Here is a 17,621-nt window from a genome sequence, read left to right on the forward strand (position 1 = left end):
ACAGATGGAATTAGAAATGTTGGTTCCAACCATTTCCCACTCTATACAAATTAAATTACAGCGTTTTGGCTGGGGTAAAGTTAAAAAAATGCATCAAATCAACTGATAAGTAAACTATAGTGAAACAAGCTTTTTTTTTATAATTATCTTACACGGTAATATGATGAAGTAGTGATAAGCAAACCTGTCCCACTTTAGTTTGTTCGAGGCACAGCAAACGTTTTTAGTTTTACTAAACACTACTACTTACAAACCGATTTGTAAAGTAAACATGTGTTGTGTGCTGTTGTTAATGCATATGGCAGTTAGCATTCTCATTGGCTGGTGGTTAGGGGAAGGCCCTCCCCTGACAACCCCTAACTAATGGGAATGCTACCTGCAGGGTACATTAACAACTCGCTGGTGCTTACATTGTGGTTGCCAATGTAAGATCTCACTGAATTAATTAAATGAGGGTCTTAGGTTTGCCATTGTTATTCAGTATCTTCAGTTTATTCACATTAGTTAATTCAAATGATCATATATGGGTGTGGCTATAGTTGTTGCAAATTCATGATATAATTAAAAATCAATGCAACATCTATAAACTTTTTATATTTTATTTTGTTTTTTAGTAGTCAGTCCGAACAAAGTGTACATGTTGGAGTGCACAACATTAGTTGCAGAAAAGCAGCCCTTATGTATATTCCTTTGAAATGATGTGTTAAATATGACTGTTGGTGAGCCCTGATGGGGGTTGCCTTTGAAATGTCAATGAGGACAAATGTAGCAGGATGATTCCAGCGGGAGGTTGGAGCCAAGCAACCTGAAGGGAAGATAACACATCCTTGAACAGGAAGATCACACCATACCAGGTGTGAGGTATTAGGGTTTTATATGGAATGATCTACTTCAAAGACTTCTCCAATCATCTTACCGTGTTTATAAATATCACTGCTATATGATGACCCCCAAAGTAGCCGGGAATAGCTGGTAAGCTGAGTCAGAGGACTTGCCCCCGGTGCGACAGTGACATCTACTGGAGAATACCTGCAGGCACCTGAGTAAGGGGTGAATGCACGGGTGTGGCTGAATGTGATAAAAGGTCCTGGCTAAAATAAAAATGGACAACAGACCCCAAAGCTCTTCCTTGGAGCCCAGCCAGGGTACAGGATATAGAAGACAGACTCTTTGCATATTGTATCATTTTACTCTGTGAAATGATTGTTTAACCTATCCTAAATAATTATTGTATATTTAGTAGTTCTTTTCCTCTGTTAATAAATATCTTGTTATTTAGGATCTTAGTAATTATTTAAGCTAATAGAGACATTGTAAATATACTGCTCTCAAGAAAGGGGATATCCTAAGGGAAACAGAATTTTTTCTTTCATTATGGGCACCCCACACATTTTTCTTTCAACCCAGTAATATTTGTTTTTGATATTTAGTATCAAGATGTTTATAATAATATTAAAATTATTTTAATTGTTATATCATTACTCATATTTCTGCGTAACCTTTACATATTCTATGGCATTATACAAATATAATCTTTGTTTGTGTTTATATGTTTTAAATATTAATGATATTATCATTAGCAACCACTTAATAAATTGATGACACACATACTTATGTCAATCTTACTTTATTGAGCTTTAATTTGCTTTTTTCTCTCCTTTGTAGGTGACCGGAGATGTGATAAAGAACGGCCCGACTCCGTCTCCTTGCTGCCTCAAAATGTGACCCTGATTTTCCTTTTCTGTATTTTTCTGTGGAACAAAAGTAACAAGCAATTAAATATCACCACATGCAATTTTAACCTTTCAGAGATGTACTTCTATGGCACTTTTTAGAATGTAATAAAATATAATGACAGACTTCAGTACTTTTCTCTGACATGAACAAAAGATTCATGCTGGAATATCAAGAGAGCCTACAGGATTTCTTTGAAGGGAATCTGACAAATGAAAATGAGGAAACAATGTGGAATTACTGCTGTATTTCCCATATCTCTAAAAGCAGATATGTGACAAATCTAGACAAACAACTAAAACAGTTTTTTTAAACTGCTATTCTTAATACAAAGATAAATATATGTAAATAAAATTGCAAAATCTTTACAAAAATAATTACACTTTCAACAGTTACTTTGCCTTTCAGTTTGACATCTGAATCATCTGATCTTTACAAGTAGAAGAGGTTTTTTTTTGTGAAATATAGCATTATTGTTCAGCAACATATGTGCAGAACCATATATATTCATCAAAAGTTCAACAGAACATGTGGTACTTCAAAAAGATCAGTGCTGTTGGCACAAATGATCAGTAATCTACCTTCATTTCCAATAGCTTTACTGTAACTGAGCACCATATATTATGACCAGAAGCTAAACTTCTTGTGAAATTATTTTTGACACATATGTACATGCATTCCTAGTACTCTTGCATATCCTAGAACTGTTGTATAGATTCAGCATTTAGGCAAATCAATTCATTCAAAACAACCAGACTTTCATCCTTGATTTACACACACACAGGGTCTGCAAGAGGTAATTAACAAGAAAAAATGTGGTGCAAAAAAAAAAATAAATAAAAAATCTGAAGAACATCTAATAATAACTTGATTTAAAAATGGTTTGCTATTGCATGTATGAGTTTGCATATGATTTTATATCAATAAAGTTACAACAAAGCTAAACTTGTATTACATATACAGAAACATTTTAATTTGTACAAATATATCACATTGTACTATACATTAGCAAGGTTTCAGAAGAAAAACTAGGTGTTAAAATTGTGATATATTTGCCAATTTAAAACAATATATGTTAAATTTGTTTATAAATTATTACTACCTCTTACATGTGATTATAACATGGTCAGTAAAAACAAAAACATTTTTTTCACATTCATCCAGTGACCTTATTTCATCCCACAATGTACTAGTAAATCCTTTCAGCAAATCTTTTTGCGTATTAAATTATATCCCCTTTTTTGCCCTCCCAAAGCCCTGTTCAATTCCTCTTAGGTCAAGGAAGTAAGACAAACTGTTCATTGTTTCAGTTCAACAGTCATTAGTTAAGTTAAACGCTAGGACTAAGGTTTTTTTTCATCTAATACTCAGCCTTCCTGAGCAAAGCCCATTAATATTTATATTAAATAACATCCTTTGTTTAAATCCTAAAGTATTCAGTGATGCCATAGCCATCAGTTAATTTATTTGAAAAGTACTAGGGCAATAGAGGTGTCACACTTACCTGTTCCTCACTAAAGCGCAGACATCCCTCTCCTGCGCATGCTGGCAGTTCTGAAGCTGGGCGTGCCTCTGTTTCCAAGCTTTATCAATTCCATCCAATCCACTGGTCAATCAAAAGATAGCCTCTTGATCAGCGCAGGCAATTTAGCTGGCTCACAGACTGAACTTTGTGTTCGTGCAACAAATCTTTCTGGTGCCGAGCTCCCTAGTTCTGTGAACTAGTTCCTGTACACCTGCCACTTAAACCAATGCTTCCCGTGTCCAGCTCCTGTGTAACCCTTCTTTGTCCAATTTGTTGGTCCCCAGCCAACTTCCCTGTGCTGTTCCTGTTTTCCTGTCTGCCTGCGGATATCCCTGCATCACCTGTACCTCCTGCTGTTTCTAGTGTCTCCTGTGTTCCCACATTGTACTGGAATCATTCTTTGTCCTGGCAAGGAGGAAGCATTGAGGTGCTGCCATTTTCCTTGCCCTTCTTTCACCTTCTGCCTATGTCACCTGATCTCACGCAGTGCTAGATCAGTGGGTGTAGCCTGCGGTAGATGAGGAAAGAAAAGAGTACCAATCTCACTGTGCATGCGTGAGATTGGCATTTTCTTTATCCCCACTGAAAAAAAGCCCCTTTTAGGCCTTTTTTAAACCTAGATAGGGTTAATTTTCACCAGAATATGGCTCATTATGGTAAAGTGGAACTCACATTATCAACATTTTTTTCACTTACCTTTTCTTGCTGAACATCCTTGATCAATGTACTTACCACACCCCAGCGAATCCCATGCTGTCTGGCTTTCTTTCTAGTACTCCCCGATTGTTGTACACATCCATCTTTTTTCTTCTTTCTCCCTGATGTCTCCCAGTTGTGCACTATGCATGCATGAGAATTGCCGACGAATAAATATAAACACTAAACTCCCTCTGCGCATGCAGTGAATAAATAAAAAGTATTTAAAATATTATGTAAAAAGGAAAGCATGCCTTTTATATAATGTTTGATTTTCTGATGACTAATCTGCTTTAAGATCAACAAAAGGTCTACTAGGTTGATATCATACTTCTGGGGACATAAATATTTTTGAAAATAATTTCATAGGTATTATTAAATATTTTACCTTGATACAAATAGTATAGATTTTTTGTGATCAGGCAACATATCATTTAATGCTCTAAGGCTGCCCCTCTATTAGGGCTTAGCAATGTAAGCACTGATAAAGGGGTGAAATCCAAAAGCAGCTGAATGTATTGGGTCATTGTTTGGGTTATCTTTAAACTTCTGTAATAAAATGATTTTGGTGTGGCTCCCTTCTTCTCTTTGCACCTTTCATTCTTTACCCAAAGCACCTTTGAGACTCCTTCTTGTTAGAAAGTTTCCTACAGAGTCAATATGCTCTCTAGTATTCACTCATCTTGACACTAAGGAATAAAATCCATTTCGCATTCAGTACCTCCCATCTACCTTTTCTAAACATTTTAAGCTATGGAAGTGATGATCCAAAATTTTGCTAGAAAGAAAGTTTAGCTAAAGGCACAAGTTGTTGTTTCAACATTTTCTCTACTCAGTTTAAATTGAGCAGTCTTAGATAAAGTATCTTTAAGAGATGTAGAAACTAGCTTGAGATAGCTATGGTATTACTGCTATAAAAGTGCAAGACAAAAATCAAAAATAGTTTAAAGGCACAAAATACAGGGTAGGCAATATATTCTACAGTGTAAAGTTTAATAATATTTCTAGAAAACCTGATTTATAGAAGAATGTAGGAAAAATGTTATATATAAGAAAAGGGCTAAATCTTTTCTTCTGTGTAAGTGTCTTTCTCAATTAAAGCAATCATTTTAAACTGAGAACAACTTCTGGAAACTGCTGACCTCTTTCCTTTCGGGCATTTGCTCTTTCTCCTAATGAGCTTGCAAGATCATTTTACTTTGATAAAATATATAAATATGGTTAAAGTTTTAGTACCAGATTAGTAGAATTTGAAAAAGAATGGGATTTTGAGTCAGCAGCTTTATCTATATACTGTACGTTAAGGAATATACTGCAGAAGAAAATGTCTACACTCAAAAGTTCCTTGCTCTTATTTCTGTTTTGAATCTTGTAAGAAACCATTACTGTCAAACCTCTAGGTCATCGTATGAAACAAATATATATAGGTTCTTTTGAATAAATGGGAGTTAAACTAATCATTTTTTAAATACTGGTAAAATTATAGATTTTTTGTGATTGAAACCCAAATACACAAAAAGCTGTATGAGAGTTATTGCTTTATCCAAGTGCCAACATAAAAATGATGATGTGATCTGTGACAATGTAAAATGTTGGCAGAATTTGACACTGGAGCTGCCGGCTATTTTTGGGAGACAGGATCAGGCCATAGGTCCCCAAGCTGAACCAATCAGTTCCTAAGCTCCTGATGCAACTCCAAAGTGCTCTACAAAAGTGTACCACAGGGCTATATTGACCCTTTTTATATAGCATAGGGAAGGAGACAGAGACTCTTTAGGGAGACATGAATAGTCAGATCAGTTATGTCACATCTGCACTCTAAAAAAGCTATTTGAGCACAAACTGCGTTAGATCAGCTTCTACCCTGATGCTGACCAGGAAATGGCAGCTATGCACTTCTGGGTTTATTTTTCACAGGGAAAAATCAGCAGCAGAAGTTTGCTCATCTACTACTTCTTTACACCTGCTATCGAGGTCCAGGGCCCCTCAGATGGACAGGTAAGTTGGCACAAATATAGAAGGGGCAGTAAAGTTAGGGGGCAGATGTTTAGCAGGATCCATAGATGTAAAATACATGTATTTCACATTTCTTTTTCTCAAGCTAAGTACAGACAATACATTGGCAAAGGTTTGTGGCCACCTTACTATTGCACTTAGGTATATGGCAAAAGGTATGTGGACACTCTTCCAAATAATTGAGAGACATGTTAGACAATTGTGTGCATTCAACACAATTGTGGCAAAAGCTTGTGGAAGGCCCTTTGTTGTTCCATCAGTACTACCCCAATGCACAAGGCCAGGCTCATAAAGTATATGGTATTATGAGTTTGGTATTGAATTTCCCATCCAGAGCCCTCACTTCAAATATATGGTAATAGTGGCAGGGAATGAGAGGTGGAGGGCAACTCTATACTAATGCTAAGGTTTTGGAATAGGATGTCCAACAAGCTTCTGGAACTGCAACTGGCGCTTCTTGTCCACAAACTTTTATATAAAGGCATGATTTAAATATGTGAAGCCCAAATGCTGATATTTTTCCCCTGCCAACCTCCAATAGCAACTCTGGAAGCCTTCCTGCTCATGATAATTCAATATTTTGTTAAAATGTATATTATGCCAGTGAGGATAGTTAGGAGAATAAAGATGAATAATTTAATATAACTGATTTTAATTTGTTATATATTTAAATCTGTTTCTGCTAACACAGTTGGCACTGAAATAACGGGCCTGATTTATTAAAGCTCTCCAAGATTCACTTTCATCAGTGAAACTATATGATCCGGCAAACCTGGAAGGGATCTGGTCCAGGATTTAAAACATTTGTTAGCAAATAGAAAATGACTTTGAAGAAATCAATTTTAGGTTTGGTGGATTACCCAGCTTTACTGATGAAAGTGTATCTTCTCTAGTCTTGTATAGCTTTAATAAATCAGGCCCAATGTACAAAATAATTTGTGTGGATTATCAAAAAAATCTGGGGCTAATATGCAGGCTTTCAAATCCAATCAGTTACCCAAAAACATGGACAAGCTCAGTCTATCCATATACTTTGAGCATGTGTGCACATATACTAAATATTATATTTAAGTAGTCTGAAACATTCGCATAGTTTGCAGCTTATCCAGGCAGCTTCTTTGCTTTTAATGAGTGTCAGTGACCAAGCCCAACATTGAAAAGGCAGGTAAGTAACGCACCCTATTCCAATCATCATGTTACATGTCAAGGAGGATGCTGGTTGTCCAAGATCACTGTCTTTTACATGATATGATAACATCTGATTAATGTTTTTATTTAATGTTTGTAAAGCTCACATTTTTATTTATGTAGGAAAACTATTTATTATACATGTCTAGCAATGGTTAGACATAATCTGACAGAAGCAGCGGTAGTGAATTTGTGTTTCACAAAAAATCAGTGTTAATTATTTTTGTCAGTTGTAATATTTATGTTTCAAATGACAAATCAGCATTGCATCTAACATTTTCATCGCTATTAGTATATCAGCAGTCTCTAATTAATGCATCAACACCAGTTATTTTACTGGCCTTTAGAAAAACTAATGGCAAAGTCACAGTATTAAATTATAACATTTAAATCTCAACTATGTCTAATATGCATGTCACATTGATGAATACAATTTTAGAAATACATACCTTCCTTTTTTTCTTCCTGGGCAATTTTAATTTTTGTATCTGTGATATCCTTAAATGATGCCAGAAAAAGTACCACATCACCCTTTTCATTCTTTATGGGAACAATATCCAACAGGCACCAGAAGGAAGTACCTAGAAGAATGAAAAAATAGACTTTAAACACAGCATCCTAAATATAAGCACAGTTCTAAAACAGAAAAGTACAAATCTAGAGCTGCAACTAATGTAATTTTAACCAAATCTTATTGGAAAGGTCAATAGCCGAGAAACCACAGCTGTTCAGTAAATGTAAATCTGCTTGTCTCATCTGATGGAGCTTAACAGCGCTCCTCTTTGTGGAAGTAATGCATTGATTTAAATGCAAAATTTATCTGCTGGGATCATTAAAATGTCTTAATGAAGCTTCTTATTACTTCCAAATTACACTTTTACTTTGAACCTCCTATTGATCATAACTTACTTATTTTAATGGAATATTTCCCAGTGTACTGACTGTGATATATAAAGTTTGCTATTTACGGCATATGTCTTTCACTTGATTAATTAGAAAGTTGTCTCCCCTCATCATCCTGCCTCGGAAGACCTAATGTCCAGCATATCCATGTATCTAATTCAGAAAAAAAGCATGGCTTACTTTAAATAGAATCGCACTAAAAGATATTATCTGCAAAGCTCAAATAAATCATGATTCTAGACATAAAATGCAGACCAAGATATAGGGCAATTAGTACATGGCGGTTTGCTGCATTCTTTTAACTACTTATTTTGCAATGTAAATTTTTTTATATTTAGGATAAAAAAATAAATAATTAAAAAGAAACAGAAAGAGAACTAAAACATATACGAAAAACAATTAGAAACACAATGTATATATACTTATGATTTTTTGCTTTTTAAAAATGATTTACTGATTCAATCACCCACCATCTGGTCATTTATTTAGTCATTTGTTTTAGGTTTGTGTTAGAAAAATTAAAACCCATTGGTTTCTTTATTTTAAGAACAGTATTTTCTAAGGTTACTATGGATAAGAGAACATTTGTCTTGACTGTGCAGGGGCATGGCGAATGGTTGGAAAGTGACTGTTGCTCTCTAACAGGGCTACTAGATAAGGGGAAGTTGGGATGGGCTGGAGTTTAAAAAAAAAAAGAAAACAAATGAGGAATAATTGGGTTTCAGATGCAATTATACCTGCAAACTCAATAGGGAGCCCACACCTACTTTACTGTTATTGTGGACAAATAAAAAATAAGGCTGAAATTCATAGTGATCTGTTTTATAGTTATATGAATAATAACTGTTCAGCCAATTTTGTAATCCAGATCAACCACCATTTAGGATATTTTACAGGCCTCCAGGAATGGGTACTGAGGGGGAGGTTATATACATTACTGAAGGTGGTTAACAGTATCAGGTGAATGATCTGGGCTGCCCAGGCTTTTTAGACAGTAAGATCTGGCTAATAAGTGAGTTGTATTGCCTGTTAAGACTGGAGCTCATCTGCTTAGGTAGGAGGCGTATTTGAGCCTGGAGTGTGGCTGTAACAAGCCCTTACCCTAGGATTGTATATTTATGGATCACAAGAGACTGTGACCTGATATTTCCTGTTGTTAAGCCTGAAATGTGGTCAGTTTGTTGGATAAAAAAAAGCCACCAGCTATTGTGAATTTGAAAATCTGAAGAGAGCTGTCACGGTCCCTTCTGTGACAGAAGTTTGAGGATCTGTCAGACAAGCTGCATATGTGATTATCTGACAGCCTCTTTGGTTTTACTTGTTTCTGTGTTGTTGTTTGTAATGACCACTCCCCTTGTATCAGGTGCAGCTGCTGGTCATTACTGCTCCTCCAGTTAGTCTGGCCTCACACTTCATGCTGTGCGGTTGATATTCACTGCTGGATTGTGAATAGCTGGAGTGTCCTGCCATTCTGAGTTCCTGTTGAATTCTGCTTATAAGATAAGTTGCTGTTGATTTCTGCTTATAAGATAAGTTGCTGTTCTTTTGGTGTTTTTGTTAGGTATTCACTTGTTTACTAGGCCTCAGGGAGACACTGGGTCCTTCATAGGAGGAAGGGACCAGCAGTCTCAGTCCAGACCCAACTGCTAGGGCTGTGCACGGATAGTAGGGCCTAGGTTCCTGGGTATGAGTTTCCCCACCATCAGGGGATACTCACACGGTTAGGAGTCAGGGCTGGATTAGGGTGTATGCAAGGGGTGACCATTCCCTCTTCCTTATTCACTAGAGGCCTAGTGGTGTGTAAGCCTTTCTGTTACCCTCCCCTCCCTATCATTCATGACAAGAGCGCTTATGTTTATGTTGTGGTTTTCTTGTATGCTCCTACAACTAATTTTAGTTATACAAAATCAACTGGGATATCTGTATGAACTTTGTGCATGTGAAGATATCCCTAGCCCCTGTAACATTACAACATGGGACGGGTGCTGACTTTTTGCTTTTCTCCACTACAATATGGTCTGACACTGGACACCAAAAGAATATCATCATCTGTGTCAAATTGCATCATGCGTCTTTTCCTCCAATGAACAAACACCGTTGGATAGATCTATTGTAAATGCAATGCACTAAAGAATGTGTTACTTAAAGATTTGCTGCCTCCTCCACTAATCTGAACTTGTTGTTCAGAGAACTAAAGACTGTTAGTTCATAGACAGACAGACAGGTATTATTACAATGATATATTTTAAAAAATGTAATTTTTTTTGTAATACATAATTGTATTCATACTTTTGGATTTTAAAGAAAATTCATTATTACAGTTAAAACAAGTTAAAGCAGAACTAAACTTTTTTTTTTTTTGAGGGGGGATTACACTAACTGTAAAATGCCATCATATGTAGTTGCCCAATGGCCAAAGATGGTAAACATTGAGTTTGGAATAAGCAGTGGATAGAAGTGGCAGTGAGAGACCAATAGGGACTAAATGTTTTTCAGCGAAGGAGGGGGGAAACAGAGCTAAGTCTGCCAAAATGTGAAATTATGCTTTGCATCTTACTTCATTCAGACAAAACTCGAAAGCAAAGATAACAGACAGTGTTTTTTTTTGTGACACATAGTTACATAGTTACATAGTAGGTTAGGTTGAAAAAACACATCAATTTCAACCACTGAGGAAGTAAACATATCCCAGATTTAAAACCCTATAAGACATAGTTGGTCCCAAAGAAGGCAAAAAAACCCTGGTACAATTTGCTTCAACAGGGGAAAAAATTCCTTCCTGATTCCATGAGGCAATCAGATGTTCCCTGGATCAACAGTCACTGTTATTTTTACTTTAAAGCTTTAATACCCAGTTATATTCTGTGCTTCTAGAAAAGCATCCAGAATCTATAGTTGTTGCTGAAACTACTTCCTGAGGGAGCCGATTCGACATTTCCACAGACCTTACAGTGAAGAATCCCTTCCTTATCCGCAGCTTAAACTTCTTTTCCTCCAGACGCAAAGAGTGCCCTCTTGTTCTTTGTAATGATCTCCAAGTGAATAATGGGGAAGTGAGTTTTCTTTATGGACCATTTATATATTTATACAGGGTGATCATATCCCCCTTAAGCATCTCTTCTTAAGGGAGAATAGATTCAATTCAGCTAATCTCTCCTCATAGCTCCTCCATTCCTTTTATTAATTTAGTTGCCCTTCTCTGCACTCTCTCCAATTCAGCAATGTCCTTTTTGTGAACTGGTGCCCAAAACTGGACTGCATATTCCAAATGTGGTCTGACCAATGCATTGTACAGGGGCAGGATTATGTTTACATCTCTGCACTCTAGGGTACACCACTAATAACCTTAGACCATTCAGAGTATGAATCATTAAATACAACTCTCTGGATGGGATCTTTAAGCCAGTTCTCTATCCATTTACAGACTGAATAGCACAAACTGGTTTACTTGATTCATTATTGAGTGTAACTTAGATTTTGATATAAACACGCTAACATTTGTTTTAAATATAAGTGATTTAAAATGTATTGTTACCAAAATCACATTTTTATTGCAATCTGTAGCCATCCATGATGTTTTTCTTGCACCATGACAACAAAGTACATCTCTTATTTGGAATTTACCAGAATCCTCAGCCTTTCGTCCTTCTTTTTGGCTCATTTCCTTGTTCATACAACTACAACTTTATTTTGAAACAAAAACTCACTACCACTGACAGTGTATAATAGCTACAAAAGAGAAATAAGAACCTACAATAAGATTTGCAATACCTTTTTTTTTTTAGAAAACGTGATGTGTAACAAAGCTAACACAAATATAAACATACATTTCTCAGTTCATATTCAGGATTAAAATATTAATATAATAATAATAATTACGCCTTCTTGTATACTGGGTGATTACTGTTTGATGTTGTTTACCTCATTTTATTACAAAATGCTTTTTATACCTTTTATACTGTTCTTCTTTGCTTCTAATGTATTTCTCTTTGACACTTATTTTATATATTTTCACCTGTGATTTTTATTTGTTTAACATGCTTGCTAAGTAACAACACCTGTTGAAATAGTTTTCTTTTAAGGTCAAGTGTTATTTTAGAGAAACGTGAGAAAATCTCCAGATATCTTCTTGTTCCAGCTTGTTCCAGGGTTTTTAAGTAGTAGTCCAATGATTCTACATTTATAGGTGCATGAGGTGCAAAGAGATAATGTGCTTCTAGTAAAATATAATATCAAATGTGACCAGGATAACCAGCGAAGATCCCAACTGTAATGAGGATAACCACAATACTAGCTGCCGTAGTAAACAGTAGATTAACCATCCTCAAAAGTTATAACAAACAACAATTCTTCAATGCTTAGCAATAAAAACATCTCTCTGCTATATCATCGTTCTATTTAAAAATTATTGTAAAAAATAAAATATGGATCAAAAATAAATAAAAGTTATTCAGGTACTCTTCTGTGTGTGTTCTTTCTCAAAGATCAACACAAAAATGTCCAACACCATGAGCACAAATTAAAAGTTTTACCACCCCATTAGAAAAAGGTAATTAGACCTTGAATATTATCATCACTCCATCAATCAATGACCCAATATGAAAAAAAACTAAATTATTATTTTTTATTTATTATATGTTCCGTAGGATGCTTAAAAACATATGGACACAAATAACCATATAGTACAGTAGATTTATTTAAGGAAATGACCTGTTCTTAAATGATCTGGCACTTTTAGATAAAATAGTTTAAAATATTACTCCAAAAAAAATCAAAGCATTAACATTATAAGGAAGTATACTTATTTTCTTAGACCTAGAAATTGCTCATACTGGAAAAAAATCCATACAATATGTTTTTTACAATATGTTTTTTACAAAAAGATATAAAAGGGTAAAAGTCGAGTCACAAAAGTGAATCCATTGTAAAAAAGAAAAGTGCAAAACTGAGTAAACATTGGGTAAAAATAGATAAAATAGGTTCTGAATAGCTTTATCAATGTCTCCAATGGGAATTGCATGAAAATGCCTAGAAATAATATTCAAGGAATATATTCTCAGCCACGTATTTCTAAACAGTACATGGAACAAAAACCTATTTTCTGATTTTAATTCAAGCATATAAAACACTATAGATGAGAGTTCATAAATTATGACATTAAAAGGGTATATGTTTTTAAGCTAGAAAAAGCAACTAACTAGTTCTTACGAAAATAGATCAATAAAAACATTAAAATGAGTAAACGAAAGTAATATCAGAATTTGGAGGCTGAAACAATAGAACAAATTTACAAGAAGAGAAGAAATAGAATGCTATTACGGTAGAGGCAAATGGCAGGTCATACTCTTTTTCTTTGTTGTCTAATAGAAACAAATGTATGTTATTGTTCATGTTGTTTACTTGGCATTCTTTTTACCCTGTGGGCATGTAAGAATGTAACCCAGTTATATATATATATATATATATATCTTTTTTTACTATATTTTATTTCTTATAAAATATTTTTCTGTCTTAACATTAAAACGTGATTTTAGATCTTTAGTGGTTCAAAAAGTTTCGGCTACTTATGGCTCTGCTTATACCCATTCTAACTATAAAGGACATTTTAATGGGACAAACCTCCCCAAGAGTCCACAATAGAACTTAAATTTGTGTTACTATAAACCCCTCATTTTAATTTGTATCAAGTTAACACATTTCAGTTTATTATAAGTAAGACAACCAATTTATTACAAGATGTGATATAAGTAGAATTAACCATTTTATTAATGTCTTTGTTGGCGAAAGTAAACTTGGTTTCTGCTAACTTTTGATAGTTGATTGCAAAGTCCCTGAACATGGTATGCTGCAATGTTTTTTTAAGGCAGGGTCAGATGAACCTCTGGTTACATGTCACAAAATAAAAACATTTTTTTTTTCATATATCAAAGCTTAAAATGCAAAAAGTAAGCAACCAAAGACTTCAAGATTAAAATTAGCAAAACATTCTGTAAAAATTTTGCCACATGAACATAAAATATGAGAGAGCTTAATTTTCTTACTGAAAGGTTAAACATCTTTTTTATTTGATATTTTTTATTTTTTCATGGGACATTGTAGAAAATATTATCTTTCACTGCCTAACATATTTGTATTTTTATCCTGCTTTTTTTTGGGGGTCTAGTCAGAATATTTCCATAATGTTTTCCTTGAGATGAAAAGACTACTTAGGGAATTACATTCTGCACTGAGTAGTCTGCAGAAGCTAATACCTTTTATTCTAGGATGCTGAAATACAAATACCATGCTGTTGCTGATAAAATATGTTACACCTTTAGAAACTGTTTATCGTCAATCTATTTCATTACCATGCCTTTCTGAAGCATGACAAATCAGTGTCTGTTTGTTGAAGTGGGATGTTCAAAGTTATTATACCATGTACACAGGAATAATAGCAGTAATCCAACTGAAAGCCTGATAGATAAGGTGTTAGATTTTCAGAGCTGATAAACTACTTGAAGAAGAGCATTCTGAAAAGGACTGTGTCTTGGGAGAATCATATTTATAACCATTTATGTTGTGATATATACAGTACAGCTTACACAAGAATCTGTCCTATAGGGTGTAAACATGAATTGGCATATTTATAATACTTAAATTTACTTTCGGCACAAAGCAACACATGAAATAAATATATTTAATTTACACTTGAAATATTAAAGTAAACCTAGATAGGAAGGAACATTGACCAATAGGAAGGCTTAAAAGGCAGAATGGGTAGGACCAGGTTTACCTTTTACAAGAAAAATTGATATTTTTAAATAAATTCAGGGACTTTTTTTTCATGAGATTTTATATATATATATTGAAGGTGTTGCAAAATTGTCCTGAACAGATGACATTCGTTTCTGTTCTGTAAGAACCATTCATCTCTAAATTTGATTGTTAAGGAATACAGCTATCAGCCACTGACAACCACCATCTCTAAAAACCAGTGACAACCACCAACAAGTTTTAACACTTCTATGTTTGTATACCCAAACAATGGCCCTAAAGATGGTTGTCACTTTGGCAATGATCAATTATGATTCAAATATTAAGGTATATGGAGGACTCAAAGCAATAAAAATCAGGTAGTGTTCACGTCCACCCAGGTTCCTAAATTTAAACATGATCATGTCCATCATCACTATAAGTTTTGATAAAAGCTAAACAGTTTTTCTTTTCCAAAAAGAAAAAAAAATATAATAGAGCTTTTTGCATCAAAGTTTTACACATGATCCTTGAATGCAATGTTAATGAATTTTGTGGAAAGATTTTTTAGAGCACAACTCAAGCAGTAATACTCTTAAGGTCTTTAACCCTGATGCAAGCAGTATGTTGCCTCTTGTGAGGAATTTTTATTTAAACGCCTTATACATGTCAGTTTAAAGGAGTGGGTGTTCACATTGACACACATATGAATTAAAACACTTTCACCTTGGTTGTTATTTCTGTTTAGGTAAGGAGTGTAGCAATTTCAGATAGTAAATTCCGAGCTGACCGAGGGTCTATAACTGCCAGTTTTGAAACTTAAAAATAAACCTCTCAATAATTTGAAATAAAAGGAAAAATGTATAAAATAATATTTTACCAATCTTGAAAGGGAAATAACAAACATGTGCAGTCAGTAAACTCAAATCAAATCAGTTTCTGGAAAATTAATTAAAACTAATTATGAATGTATTATGTCTTCCAAGGACTAAGGGTGGTGGGACCTCTGCACAACCCTAAATAATCTGATGTTGTTTAACAAAATAGCTTGTATGTACACTAGCCAAAATAGATTAAAAAAAAAAGGGCCTCATATTGTGTAGCTAAAATACTCCGACCCATTAAATCATGGACTCTACAGGACCTCTAAAGGTGTCCTATGGTATCTGGTACCCAGATATTAGCAGAGGATCTCCTAAGCCACACTGTCAAGGCTACTTTGATTGTGACCATGTTATAAAGTGTTGGTAGGGATGGGGGGGAGGGAACTTTCAACACTTGCAATTCACACAAAAGAAGAACTGTAGCAGTGTAGCACAGGTCATAGAGGGCATAATGTAATAGCATTTTTGTAGAACTCGAGATTAGAAAGCATGCCTATTTTTGTACTTTCTGTGTATGCACTGGGCATGGACCTCTGATGATGCTTCTTCCTGAGTAAAACGCGTAGGGTGGGCAGAGCCTAATCATTTTGTACATTTTTCATGTAACCACTAAGGGGTTTCCTGATTTTAAATTTCTGCTTCAGATAAAAAAAAAGGACTGCACTAATATTGCTTTTTCTCACTTGGAGGGATTAGCTGACATATCTTTGCTAATGTTGGAAAAACTAATGAAATTTTAGTTAAAAGCAGCAAGACCGTTGGCCTTGTGCTCTGGAGAATGGATGAAAACCTGAGAAAATCTGCCAGTTGTGACACTCCGCCTGTTGCCTCCCATTCTAGTGACTGTGTTTAACAGTAAGATTTCTCTTGCTTCTTGTCTTGGTAACAGGTGGCATCAGGAGAGGAAGCAAGAGTTAAACACAAGGGCACCGCTATAAAAACAGTTTGAAACCCTTTCCTACTCTGCTTAAGCTGAAACATTTAAGCTGGAGTTTCAGTACATTTTATGCAGAATCCATTGATGGCCACAGTAACATGTAATAAGTGGTAGAAGTTCTGAGGCTACAATATAGAAAGGAAAAGGACTGGTTACTATAGTGGGGAGAAGCCAGGGATTATTTTTGACTACCAACACATTTACTATTTAGTTGATGAGTATGATACACTGAAAGTATTTCCTGATATATGAAAACAAATTTATTGTCATTATATAGCATTATAGAAATGCCCATTTTATCAATGGAGTGGAGTGTTGTAAATGTAATAAATGCCCTGTGTCAAAACTACTCCACAGAGAATGTGATGTTAATTGGTCCCGTGCAAATATACACACACACACACACATATATATATATATATATATATATATATATATATATACACAGACAGACATGACTGTGGCATCCAAGAGCCATCACCCTAAATACAATTTTTTCTTAAACTCTTAAATCCCCCATCCACCTTTTTTCCCCTAAATAAAAACAACACCTTACAACTTGTTTCAATCAAAATTTACCACATTTTCTAATTAACAATAAATAACAACAATAACATAACAACCACAAGACATCCCCTTCGTCAGGTGGCAGGTCCATACTGAACCCTTTTCATACCATAAATCCGTGATCTGCATTTCCATTTGATATAAGCCCAAGCTGCTCCCAGGCGCCACTCCACCACCTCGAGAAATATATTAATCACGCATACTTCCCGCTATAAACCTTCCACAACCACATAACACCAACTTGAAGACCCCATACCACGGATGGCTCTCCACACACCATCACATGGTACCACACACCTACCCAAAACACTTCCCCTCGAGGACCTCACACCATTATAGCGCCACAAGGTAATACCTTACCGTTGTTCACCCCTCCACACATGCAGCGCTGGCTGAATTCCCTCCTGTAAACCAAGCAACCAAAGATCAACCTTTACCC

The 17,621-nt window shown here is 35.1% G+C and overlaps 1 protein-coding gene across 3 annotated transcripts in view; it reads right to left on the bottom strand.

Annotated features, from left to right (window-relative positions):
* The window catches only part of KCNH8 (potassium voltage-gated channel subfamily H member 8), a 221,496-nt gene that overhangs the window by 74,666 nt on the left and 129,209 nt on the right, over positions 1–17,621 (bottom strand). For all 3 annotated transcript variants that reach the window (XM_072412427.1, XM_072412426.1, XM_072412425.1), the window contains exons 3-4: positions 7,609–7,740; positions 1,627–1,751 (exon numbers count right to left, since the gene is read on the bottom strand). In XM_072412427.1, coding sequence (XP_072268528.1) covers positions 1,627–1,751; positions 7,609–7,740 — 257 coding nt within the window. The remainder of the gene's footprint in view (positions 1–1,626; positions 1,752–7,608; positions 7,741–17,621) is intronic.

The sequence above is a fragment of the Pyxicephalus adspersus genome, chromosome 5, assembly GCF_032062135.1.
Source record: "Pyxicephalus adspersus chromosome 5, UCB_Pads_2.0, whole genome shotgun sequence".
In the NCBI taxonomy this organism is placed as follows: domain Eukaryota; kingdom Metazoa; phylum Chordata; class Amphibia; order Anura; family Pyxicephalidae; genus Pyxicephalus; species Pyxicephalus adspersus.